The sequence below is a fragment of the Brassica rapa genome, chromosome A02 (assembly GCF_000309985.2).
Source record: "Brassica rapa cultivar Chiifu-401-42 chromosome A02, CAAS_Brap_v3.01, whole genome shotgun sequence".
NCBI lineage: Eukaryota > Viridiplantae > Streptophyta > Magnoliopsida > Brassicales > Brassicaceae > Brassica > Brassica rapa.
Window position 1 is genome coordinate 4,987,831 of NC_024796.2, and position 14,094 is coordinate 5,001,924.

Consider the following 14,094-nt stretch of genomic DNA (forward strand, 5'->3'; position numbering starts at 1 on the left):
TATAAGAATATGTTTGAAAACAAATTTATATGGTTTTATAGATTTACTTGTATTAAACAAAGTGGATGAGATATCCACAAATATCCGTAAATATCCCCAAATTTTCTGGATATCCATATATTTCCAGAGTAAATCAAATCAAAATTCTATATGCTCACCCCTAGCTAAAAGCATCATTAGCATAGAGATACTCTACCCAATAGCTCACCAATTTAATAATCATAATTTTATTGCTTTCTCATCTCTTTGTCAATTGTGAATTTCTCATCCTAGATACTAGGGCTACACATAATATTCGCATCTAAAAAACCGACAAGGAATCTGAAAATCAGGATACAAAACTCGATTGGATCCGTCCAAAATATCCGAACATGTACTCTTTTCAAACCCAAAGTATCGATATCAAATCCGATTCGCACCAAACTGAATGAGTATCCAATATATATATATATATATATACATAAATATTAGTTATAGTTATACTTATATTAAAATTGATTCCTAAAATTAGAATTATAAATTTAATATAATAACCATTTTAGGTACTTATTGATAGAAACATATGTTTTGAATACAAAATAACCAAATCAAATTGTATCTATGATTTCTTTCAGACAAAAAAACTGACTTAAACCATATTTGCTAGGGTAAACGATTTATTTTACCCATCATAAGTATCATATAGTTACAGTTACATACAAACTTTCAATCTTATCTTAATTTCCACTTATTTAAAGTTATTCAACCTATTATTTCCCAATTCAAAATTTCAAACATATTGAATCCGATCCGCACCGAGAATTGAATGAGAATTGTATCCAAACATATAAATATATATAAATAAATAAATAAATAATATATATATATATATATATGAGTTATAATTATATATTGATATTAATACATAAAATTGAAATTATAAATTAAATATATTAATTATTTTGAGGTATTTATTGATAGAAATGGATGTTTTGGATAAAATACCTAAATCAGATTGTATCTATGTTTACTTTCGGTTGAAAATTACCGATTTAAACCATACTTACCAGGGTAAACGATTTATTTTATCCATCAGAATTATCATACACTCGGAACTTGAGGCTCTCTCATGGGCAATTGAGTGCATGCTATAGCTATCGGCGCGTCCGGATTTTGGCACCGATTTTAAGGATTTAACCTTGTGATTCAAGATCCAGGAGTATGGACAAACTTTTCCACTAAACCGAAGGAGTTGTCAAGATTGAAGAATAGATTCTTCGACTTCTCAATTATTTTTATTCCTCATTCTGAAAACGTATCGTCTAATTCCTTAGCTAAGATAGCAATATCCTTTCACATATATCTATTATATTAAAGTAGAAGTGTCTTTAGGAATTGTTTGGAAACAAGAATAGCGGTATAAAAAAGAATATAATGTTGTTTGGAAACATGAATTGCAGTATATAAGAAAAAAAGTAATGGGCTTATGTTATTAAGAAAAATTGAAAGTTCATTATATTATGAGAAACTATAGATCTAGACCAGTTTTAAAATATACAAAAATGGTCCACTAATCTAATTACCTAAAAACATGTTTTTTTGTCTAAAATAATCATAAAACAAAATTTAAACTTGATATACATATTTCAAATCAAAATAATAATTTAAAATTGATTTATATAAAAACTTGATATACATATATTCAATAATTGAGTTTTACTAAAATATTTTCCAATAAGCATTATAAGAAAAATGTTTTCAATATATATATATATATATATATATATATATATATTTTTTTATAAGAAAATACAATACAAAGCTCAATTTCAAACACCAACTTAAATTATTGGTTTTATATTTCACATTAAATTCTAAAAATATAATATATGTGATTATATATATGATGGTACATATAAAATACTATTAATTATGTTATTACTTATATGATGGTACATATAAAATACGATTAATTATATGATGACGCATATAATAGTGACTAAGGGTAGGCGTTCGGGTGCCCATTCGGGTTTGGTTCATGTCTGTTTAGGTTTCGAGTTTTCAAGGTCAAAGATTTTAAACTCATTCAGATATTTCTAAATTTTGGTTCGGATTTGGTTCGGATCTTTGCGGGTTCGATTCGGGTTCATATAACCCATTTAAATTATTTTAAAAATTTTAAAATTTTAAAATTTATTATATACTTTAAATTTCTCAAAATCTATTAAAAATAATATATTACACATAAATTTGAAAAAATATGTCAGAGTACATAAACTTAACATATAAATTGGTTTGGTTTGAATATTTGGATAGAGAGTCAATAATTATTTTAAGCATTTTTGGTGTTTTTAGTATACTTTAACAATTTAAGATATTTATTTTTGACTATTTGTATATATTTCTAAGTATTTTGGACAACTTAAAAGTATCATATATGTTCTGGATGTTTTTATATACATTAAATCTAAAAATAATTAATATAGGTAAATATATAAATCTATTTCGAATACACTCAGGAACCCGAAATACTTCGGTTCGTAAAGATTTGGTTTCGGTTCTCTAAATACCAAAATTTGAATAATTAGGATATTTAATCAATTTCAGTTCGGGTTTGGTAATCGGAATCGGTTCGGTTCTTCATATTCAAATTTTTTGCTCAGCCCTAATAGTGACATGACAAATAAATAGAAAAATATTTTTGAAAAAAATACATACGCGCCGGTGCGTGAGTCAAAATCTAGTATGTAATACATTGGTTGTTCTGTCCCGGTCTGATTCCACAGACAACCTCAAGTTTGAATAATAGAATAGTTGTCTAATTTTAAAAAAAAACAGCAGAATTATCATATAGTTACAATTACACACAAACTTTCAATCCTATCTCAATTTCACTTAATTAAAGTTATTCAACATATTATTTCCCAATTCAATGTTTTAAACTGTAAAACCACATAATCTTTAAAGTTGAAACTAGAACCGACACATAGCTGATTTACATCGGATTAATATTTTTCAATTTGAAAACAACCAATCAATAACAAATTAAACCTTAAATGAAGTTACACATAATAAACCAAAACTTAATTAAGCCTAACCTAATAACCTGTTTCAAACCCACAAGCCACATCATCATCTTCTTCCTTGTTTCTCTGCTCTCACCACACAAACATCATCCTGCATTCTCTCACTTGCATATCTCCTTCATTTCCATCAATGATTGCATGCCTCCAGAAACGATGAACATTGCTCTGTGATTATAGGTCCCAGTTATAGGCTTATTTATTGTTGATCTAGAAACATGTGATTTGATACCAAATAAGGTCCATCTTCAAATCAGAAATAATTTGTCAAGAACAAACTAAGAACACACATTTCTTTGGGTAGTTAAGACTACCTCTTTTTTATTTTTTTCATTGATTTAAATAGATAAAAGTTACAAGAAGCAATTGTGGGATCATGATCCCTATACAACGATGAAATGGGAAAAGTGGGATGATTAAGTTTCTAAACATTAGGAAGAATCAATCTCCATGATTAACAACAAAACTCATTAAAAAAATGTGGGGGGGGAAGTTGAATTGTCACCACTTGCAACAACCAAAGCCGCCTTTGTCCTGAGTCCATACATTCACGCTGTTCTAGTTAGTCTTGTTTTTATCTCTTTCATCACGATGACAGTGGGAGTTTTAGCTTTGCAAGGCTCTTTCAATGATTCAGCTACGGATTGATGAAAGTTCTCCGTGGAAAGGTCTCAAGCGGTGAAGGAGAAAGAGATGGGTGTGGTTCTTAAATTTGTTAGTCGTAGTTCTGGTGGCTCTGGAGGAGATCTCGAGATAGTCTCGATGACGCTCTCTGGTGAAAAGAGTCCATGCGAAAAAGTTGGGTGAGGTGGTTTCAGAGTTTCGTCTTCTCCGGCGATGTCTTGTGATGATCAGTTGGTTTGTCACTACTCATGATTTTTCTTCCAACTGGTTATTTTGTGGAGTTATTTCCATGGAATTTGGGACTGTTTTTTTTTTTCCATTTTCGTGGAGTTATTTATTTTTCTTCAAACAGAATATTGAAAAAGAGAATGTACGAGCGAAGAAATGTCTTTTGAAGAGAAAATTCATACACAAGTAGGGGAAATATAATGCGATATAATTTGAAAGATGGATACAATACAATAAATATATCAAATAAACTCATACTTTATTATTCTCTTTTTTTATATTATAATCCCAAATTTGAAAAAGGACTTAGCGCACAAGGCTCCAAAAAACACAGCTTCAAAATGGTAAGGAAACAAAACCAAATTATTTAGAAACGTGCCAACATCCAAACAAAACTTTGCTTGGTCGGTTCATTATTTCTCACTAAGCGGACGGCATCAGATTTAACAATATATGCGCGTATCTGATTACATCGTTTCCTGGAGGCTCCTCTGTATGCTCTCCATATGTCAATAAAATGATTGCCATCCCTTAGATAACAGTGCCATACTATCCTATCGCCGCTGCCTCTCTCCCTAACCGGGAAGTTGTATTTACCATTGAATTTTATTTCTTGAACACTTATAGTTTCCTTTTTGTTCGATGTGCAGTTGACTTTGACACTACGAGGAGGTTCAAGTTGGTTTTGAAATTCCACCAGATTGCATCCGGAAGTTCTTTTCGAACTAAAACACATAACAGTTATTAACATAAAAGTAATGAGATTATTCATCTTTTTTTTTTTTTTGAAGATGCTAGAGACCCAAAGCGTATTATGTATAGTTTCTTTTGTGATGAATAAGGTAAGAAGCTAAATATAGACACACATATTACTCGATTAAAGTTATGGTTGGAGGAGCATTCGCAGTCGAAAAGTAAGGTAAAACCATAAGATAAGATCAAATAAATTTAAATTGCAAATTAACGTTGACCACTAAAACTAAAGAAACACGAGTCTGAAAGTAGGTTCTACATTTTATGCATAAAATTTGTTTTGATCTGTTATTCGTTCTGATTCGAATATTAAAAATATATATCCATTAAAACGAAAAAAATCACAAATATTAAAAGTTTAGGATGCGGATACCCGCTCCTCTCCGGCTTATATACAAAAAAAAATATATATAATCAAATATATAGTTTTAAATGTATAGTTTTGTATAATTATTATTTTAACATATAATTTTATTCACAAAATTACTTATAAAATTATGAAATTAAGAAAACAATATAAAATCATTATAAAACCTACAATTTTTCTTAAATTTTGTGACAAGTAATAAAATCTAAATATTTACAGAACATATTCTTTCACTACTTTTTACTTATTATCTTATTATATAAGAATATGTTTGAAAACAAATTTATATGGTTTTATAGATTTACTTGTATTAAACAAAGTGGATGAGATATCCACAAATATCCGTAAATATCCCCAAATTTTCTGGATATCCATATATTTCCAGAGTAAATCAAATCAAAATTCTATATGCTCACCCCTAGCTAAAAGCATCATTAGCATAGAGATACTCTACCCAATAGCTCACCAATTTAATAATCATAATTTTATTGCTTTCTCATCTCTTTGTCAATTGTGAATTTCTCATCCTAGATACTAGGGCTACACATAATATTCGCATCTAAAAAACCGACAAGGAATCTGAAAATCAGGATACAAAACTCGATTGGATCCGTCCAAAATATCCGAACATGTACTCTTTTCAAACCCAAAGTATCGATATCAAATCCGATTCGCACCGAACTGAATGAGTATCCAATATATATATATATACATAAATATTAGTTATAATTATACTTATATTAAAATTGATTCCTAAAATTAGAATTATAAATTTAATATAATAACCATTTTAGGTACTTATTGATAGAAACATATGTTTTGAATACAAAATAACCAAATCAAATTGTATCTATGATTTCTTTCAGACAAAAAAACTGACTTAAACCATATTTGCTAGGGTAAACGATTTATTTTACCCATCATAAGTATCATATAGTTACAGTTACATACAAACTTTCAATCTTATCTTAATTTCCACTTATTTAAAGTTATTCAACCTATTATTTCCCAATTCAAAATTTCAAACATATTGAATCCGATCCGCACCGAGAATTGAATGAGAATTGTATCCAAACATATAAATATATATAAATAAATAAATAAATAAAATATATATATATATATATATATATATATATATATGAGTTGTAATTATATATTGATATTAATACATAAAATTGAAATTATAAATTAAATATATTAATTATTTTGAGGTATTTATTGATAGAAATGGATGTTTTGGATAAAATACCTAAATCAGATTGTATCTATGTTTACTTTCGGTTGAAAATTACCGATTTAAACCATACTTACCAGGGTAAACGATTTATTTTATCCATCAGAATTATCATACACTCGGAACTTGAGGCTCTCTCATGGGCAATTGAGTGCATGCTATAGCTATCGGCGCGTCCGGATTTTGGCACCGATTTTAAGGATTTAACCTTGTGATTCAAGATCCAGGAGTATGGACAAACTTTTCCACTAAACTGAAGGAGTTGTCAAGATTGAAGAATAGATTCTTCGACTTCTCAATTATTTTTATTCCTCATTCTGAAAACGTATCGTCTAATTCCTTAGCTAAGATAGCAATATCCTTTCACATATATCTATTATATTAAAGTAGAAGTGTCTTTAGGAATTGTTTGGAAACAAGAATAGCGGTATAAAAAAGAATATAATGTTGTTTGGAAACATGAATTGCAGTATATAAGAAAAAAAGTAATGGGCTTATGTTATTAAGAAAAATTGAAAGTTCATTATATTATGAGAAACTATAGATCTAGACCAGTTTTAAAATATACAAAAATGGTCCACTAATCTAATTACCTAAAAACATGTTTTTTTGTCTAAAATAATCATAAAACAAAATTTAAACTTGATATACATATTTCAAATCAAAATAATAATTTAAAATTGATTTATATAAAAACTTGATTCAAAAATATACATATATTCAATAATTGAGTTTTACTAAAATATTTTCCAATAAGCATTATAAGAAAAATGTTTTCAATATATATATATATATATATATATATTTTTTTTTTATAAGAAAATACAATACAAAGCTCAATTTCAAACACCAACTTAAATTATTGGTTTTATATTTCACATTAAATTCTAAAAATATAATATATGTGATTATATATATGATGGTACATATAAAATACTATTAATTATGTTATTACTTATATGATGGTACATATAAAATACGATTAATTATATGATGACGCATATAATAGTGACTAAGGGTAGGCGTTCGGGTGCCCATTCGGGTTTGGTTCATGTCTGTTTAGGTTTCGAGTTTTCAAGGTCAAAGATTTTAAACTCATTCAGATATTTCTAAATTTTGGTTCGGATTTGGTTCGGATCTTTGCGGGTTCGATTCGGGTTCATATAACCCATTTAAATTATTTTAAAAATTTTAAAATTTTAAAATTTATTATATACTTTAAATTTCTCAAAATCTATTAAAAATAATATATTACACATAAATTTGAAAAAATATGTCAGAGTACATAAACTTAACATATAAATTGGTTTGGTTTGAATATTTGGATAGAGAGTCAATAATTATTTTAAGCATTTTTGGTGTTTTTAGTATACTTTAACAATTTAAGATATTTATTTTTGACTATTTGTATATATTTCTAAGTATTTTGGACAACTTAAAAGTATCATATATGTTCTGGATGTTTTTATATACATTAAATCTAAAAATAATTAATATAGGTAAATATATAAATCTATTTCGAATACACTCAGGAACCCGAAATACTTCGGTTCGTAAAGATTTGGTTTCGGTTCTCTAAATACCAAAATTTGAATAATTAGGATATTTAATCAATTTCAGTTCGGGTTTGGTAATCGGAATCGGTTCGGTTCTTCATATTCAAATTTTTTGCTCAGCCCTAATAGTGACATGACAAATAAATAGAAAAATATTTTTGAAAAAAATACATACGCGCCGGTGCGTGAGTCAAAATCTAGTATGTAATACATTGGTTGTTCTGTCCCGGTCTGATTCCACAGACAACCTCAAGTTTGAATAATAGAATAGTTGTCTAATTTAAAAAAAAAAACAGCAGAATTATCATATAGTTACAATTACACACAAACTTTCAATCCTATCTCAATTTCACTTAATTAAAGTTATTCAACATATTATTTCCCAATTCAATGTTTTAAACTGTAAAACCACATAATCTTTAAAGTTGAAACTAGAACCGACACATAGCTGATTTACATCGGATTAATATTTTTCAATTTGAAAACAACCAATCAATAACAAATTAAACCTTAAATGAAGTTACACATAATAAACCAAAACTTAATTAAGCCTAACCTAATAACCTGTTTCAAACCCACAAGCCACATCATCATCTTCTTCCTTGTTTCTCTGCTCTCACCACACAAACATCATCCTGCATTCTCTCACTTGCATATCTCCTTCATTTCCATCAATGATTGCATGCCTCCAGAAACGATGAACATTGCTCTGTGATTATAGGTCCCAGTTATAGGCTTATTTATTGTTGATCTAGAAACATGTGATTTGATACCAAATAAGGTCCATCTTCAAATCAGAAATAATTTGTCAAGAACAAACTAAGAACACACTTTTCTTTGGGTAGTTAAGACTACCTCTTTTTTATTTTTTTCATTGATTTAAATAGATAAAAGTTACAAGAAGCAATTGTGGGATCATGATCCCTATACAACGATGAAATGGGAAAAGTGGGATGATTAAGTTTCTAAACATTAGGAAGAATCAATCTCCATGATTAACAACAAAACTCATTAAAACAAATAACTAAAAGAACAATGAGATACTGCAAACCAGGTCCGGTTCGTTTGATGAGATCCTCCCAAAGATCAACACTCTGAAATTGGTAATGGATAAACCTTGCACCGATTGAGCTAGAAAGCTACAAACAATTAAGGGATGTGGATCGAAAGGTGACACAAGAGGCGCAGAAATTCTCTTGATACTACACTATAATGGTCGCCTCTAGATGTGACACACTAGATTAGAGCAAGTTTGATTGAAGGATATCACATACCAACAATCAGAAAGGATTCAACAAGTTTAAAGAAGATTATTTTTATTAAAAGGGTTGAATTATTTGAAATCAAACATACAAGAGCTTAAGTAGAAAACAACTAGCTATGCATGATCAACATAGGGAAATGTAGAAAATAAAGTAAGGAAAAGAAAAACACTTGCATGAACAGCATGAGAAATGGTAGAAATACTTAGTAAATATAAAAGACTTTAAGTGCTTATTTGCATGCAAGAGAGAGAAGCTTTCCATGCAATCCAATATCTGATTTTCGTCCATCCTCTTGGCAAACAAATAAACCTCTTGTTTTAGACTCCTAATGAATTTGTAACTTTGTGAAAATGGGCTGGCACTGATATCTAATTTCTTGGGCCCTTTCCCTGGCTTACACAAAAGCACAAACCGCATTTAAAAGGCTTCCATGTGGTACCCCAAATTCAGTAGCTTTTTTTCGGTCCAAAACTTCATAGATCAATCCAATTAGCCTTTGAAATGACCATTAAACCAAACCATGATCAATGGCTTAGCTGCTTCATATGATGCTTTCATACCTTGGACTTTGATGCTGGTCAGGATCATATCATCGTTGACCAACGTTAACATGATTACTATCTCATCATGAGATTTGTGAGAAGAGTTGCGATTGAGAGAGAGAAACACTCGTGATAGCGCGGGGGGGGGGTGACGAGATCCCAGGAGTCATCTGAGGCGCTCGAGGTGAATGACTTAACTAAGTATGATGGCAGACGAACATGACAACAGTAAATATATATCCATGCAACACACATAGACCTCCTCCTCTTTACGCTCAGCTCAACAACTACGACAATGGAATCACTATCTTCGCACCAAGTGATTTCTTCCATGTGATGATTTTGAGAATGTTATTTCCATGTTGAATATCATGGAATTTGCAATATGATTTCGAACTGTTTTTCTTTTTCATTTTTGTGTGAGTGAATTTTGGTTTTGTATTCGAAGAGAATATACCTTTGGATATAGTTGGGTTGTAGCTGTAAAACATTTATTGTAGAATTTTGTCTATAATTGTTTTCTTATTTATATGTATCTAATGTAGCTGTAAGAATTAAACGAAAAAAAAACTCTGCTGACAAAAATTATATTGTTGTCTATAGCTTACAAAATTGTGTTTTACAAAACAAGGCTATTACATCCATTTTTTTCTTTTTGACTTTATTTTTAAAAACTAAATTAAACATGATCGATAACTTTTAAAGAAAATTGGAAAAATGGTACAATTAGAACTTGGGTTTGTCTCCCTATAACTTAATCTAAGATTTTTGTACCATTAGAATTTTAATTAACACTAATACTATTATCATTGGAAAAATGCCACTGTCTATAAGCGTTATAATTATTATACTTCTGGAAAACAAAATTAAAGCGATGTAATTTATAAGATTTATAATTATGAGTACATGTAAACTCATATTCCCTATATATTAATTGATAAACATTACAACTTTTTTTGTAGTCATATGTCATCATTAGGATGATTCTTAGAATCATTAGAAGAGTAGGTTGGTCCACCTAATTATATAATAATTTTTTTATTAAACTAACCATAAATTCATTATTAATATTCTTTGTTATTTCCTGAAATAAAAACTACGAAATTACCTAATGTGACTAAAGTATATATATAACAATTAATGATTTTGATTAATAAATATTTATAAAAAATAGTGTATTTTCTATCATATTTGTTTACTTTTAAATTATTAAAATAAATTAGACAACCACATTAACCATACAATAAAATTTATATTTTTCTGTATATGTTATATTGTGAATTTTAAAAACGACTATAGTTTACTAAAACTGTTAAAAGTCTCACATTTAAATTTTGTGATCCATTTTAAAATTTTCGTTATGACAAAATATAAATGATTACAAAATCATATAACTAAAAATTCTAATTTAATTAATTATTAAGAATTAATATATATATATATATATCGTTTTAAATTAAACTAACTATATACCATATAAAATATATAAATATTTTAATTTCAAAATTTACTTTGAACAACTTTTTTTTATAAAAGCTTTGAATAAACATTGACAACTTTAAAATTACTAAAACTATTAATCCCACAATGAAACTTTTGTTATCAATAATTTAAAAATATTGTTATAAAAGATACAAATGATCAAACAAAATATGAGTAGAAAACATCATTTAATAGACATCAATATTAAAAATATACTATGTATGTTAATATCATTTAAATTTAATTATATATCTTATCAAATAGAAAAAAAAATTGTTTGAATTAATAAAATAGATTTATATGTTCGCACCAATTTAATTATATATGTGATAATTAATGAATTTTAATGATTCAATATATATTTATTATTTTATAATATGTAAAAACATATAATATATAAAATAATTTATATATATATAGTGTTCAGTCCGCGCAAGGCGCATGTCTTAATCTAGTTTTATTATACATTGTATATTTTAATGATTAGTTCTTAAGAAAAGAAAAGAAAAAAAAAACACATTACTTCCAAGGAAGTTTTGGATTGATGGGTTGATTATTTGTCACTAAGTAAATCCCATCAAGTTTAGCAGTGTATGAGCGCATCTGACCACATTTTGAACGCGCTGTTACATAAAGACTCCATACCTCTTGAAAATGCTCCATTTTCTTACCCTGCCTCAAATGACAACGCCATACTATTCTCTCTTTCCCTGCCTCGTTAAATGAAATTTGGTATTTTTCATTGAATTTGACATCACGGATACCTTTATTTTCATTTGTGTTGGACGTGCAGTTGACTTTGAGTACACTGCCAGGTCCAAGTTGATTTTTAAACTCTACAGTGTTTGGAAAGCATCCAGATTTACTTTCATTCAAACCTAAACACATAGCAATAACTAATACAGATATAATGAGGTGGTTCATTTTCAGATCTAAAGACGCTAAAGACTCAAAGGTGTAGTATTTATAGTTTCTATTTGTCATAAACAATATCTTAAGGTGATAGCTAAATATAGACACAAAATTGACCAACAAAACTTATGGCTGGGGAAGCATTCGGTGTCGAAAAGTAAGGTAAATCCATAAGATCAGATTAAATAAATTAAAGTTGACCACTATAACTAAAGAAACCAAAAGTCTAAGATTGCAGAAATTTGTTGGAAGTGTAATATTGTTAGGAAAATAGTATATATATATATATCTTAATAGAGCACATACAGTATTTTATAACATACTAAATTTTGATCCGCGTTAAAACGCAGATTATGTTTATTTTATAGTAATTTAATAACTAATAAATGAAATTATTGTATAATTTAAAATATTAGCTTAGATGATTTGCATGTTTGGGGTTTTTGTTATTAATGTGATGATCGATCTTATCCGATTTTATCCGTAACAACAATCCAATATGTTGATAAGTGACATATAGTGAAACGATTTGTTGTCTACAGATAAATGCTTGTATAGCCATATATTACTTGATAAAATGCAAATTTGTATTTCAAAGGTAACTAACATATATAAATATATTTCATTAATTAGTTTTATAAATACGCTTCTATATAATATTTGGTACAAAATTTTGTAATTTCAAAATTTAGATGAAATAAATTGTTAAATACTTATTATTTGAAATCAGTTATTGAACATATGTTAAACAAAATTTGAGCCAGATTCATTCGTATTATGATGACTGGGGAGAACCATGTTATGGTTGAATCCAGGGACAAATTTCTCAACACGACTATAGTTTCCAACTGGTAAAGGATGATTGGGGATAACTATGTTATGGTTGTCAAGAGCATTCATGTTAACCATTCTCCTTTGCTCAAGTAAAAGTCGTGTTGAGGGAGAACCAAGTTATGGCTTGAAGTTTTCTATAAGATAAGTTTATAATTCTATGTTTTTATTAAACTGCTTTTTGAAAGAAAATACTACAGCATATTCTTAAATATATATTTTTTATATGAAGATGAGGATAACAACATAATTCTGAGTAAGCTAAAGAAAGGAAAAAAAACAACAACATTGTATTAAAAACACACACAACAACATAACAAGAAGAAATAAGGAATTCTGCTAAAGAAGAAAACACAACATACATATGAGAGATGAGGATAAAATAGAACATGCTTTTGTCTAAAGACTTCAACTGCATCATATTAGAGATGATTAATATTAATCTGATCTAGGCTGAGGAGGATGGCCATCATGAGGATGTTCATTTCCAGATTCATTCGGGTTAGGATGACTGGAGAGAGCCATGTTACGGTTGAATCCGGGGACAAATGGTGAAGGATGATTGGGGAGAACCATGTTATGGTTGTCAAAAGCATTTACGTTACAATCAACCCCAAAAGGAGCATTACTTGAGCTTCCCCCATAATAGCCAGGATGAGGAAATGGTGTTGCTAGGAAGATTTTGAAAGCTTCATATATCACTTGTTTCTTCAAATTTTCAAGTTTACCTTTGAATTCTTTGGCTTGACCTAAGTCAAGTCCTCCAATGGATTCTTTCAACCAAATCTCAGGTAATTTGGATTTTTTTCTTAGTTTCTTCAACTCTTCACTTGTTTTTTGCTCAGATTCTAGGTTCTTCATTACCTGCATATATAAAAACTTATTTAGTTTCTTTTTTGTAACACCCTAGTTGGTAATATCTCAAATTATTTTTCAAAGAACATAAACATATATACCAACACTAAAAATTAATACTGCAGAAATATGTCAACAAGAATATCGCTTAGGGCATCAAATTCTACATCATATTATTAGCATTTATTTTCCATATTATGAGTACATCAACTCTAAATATGGAGAAATATGTATTTTATACAGTATATACGTTATTTATGACAGCTAATATAAGAATAAATATTGAAAACGAAATATAACTGCGTAGATTATGGCTTTTATAATTTTCTCAAACATAACAATATTTCTGAATAATAATACAAAAAATTACCTCAGTAAGA

General features: G+C 28.4%; 1 protein-coding gene across 1 annotated transcript; it reads right to left on the reverse strand.

Annotated features, from left to right (window-relative positions):
* Positions 1 to 13,297: 13,297 nt before the first annotated feature.
* LOC117125687 (agamous-like MADS-box protein AGL62) lies at positions 13,298 to 13,720 on the reverse strand. The gene has a single exon (XM_033284215.1). It carries the CDS (start codon positions 13,718 to 13,720, stop codon positions 13,298 to 13,300), a length of 423 nt encoding a protein of 140 aa, XP_033140106.1.
* Positions 13,721 to 14,094: the final 374 nt, after the last annotated feature.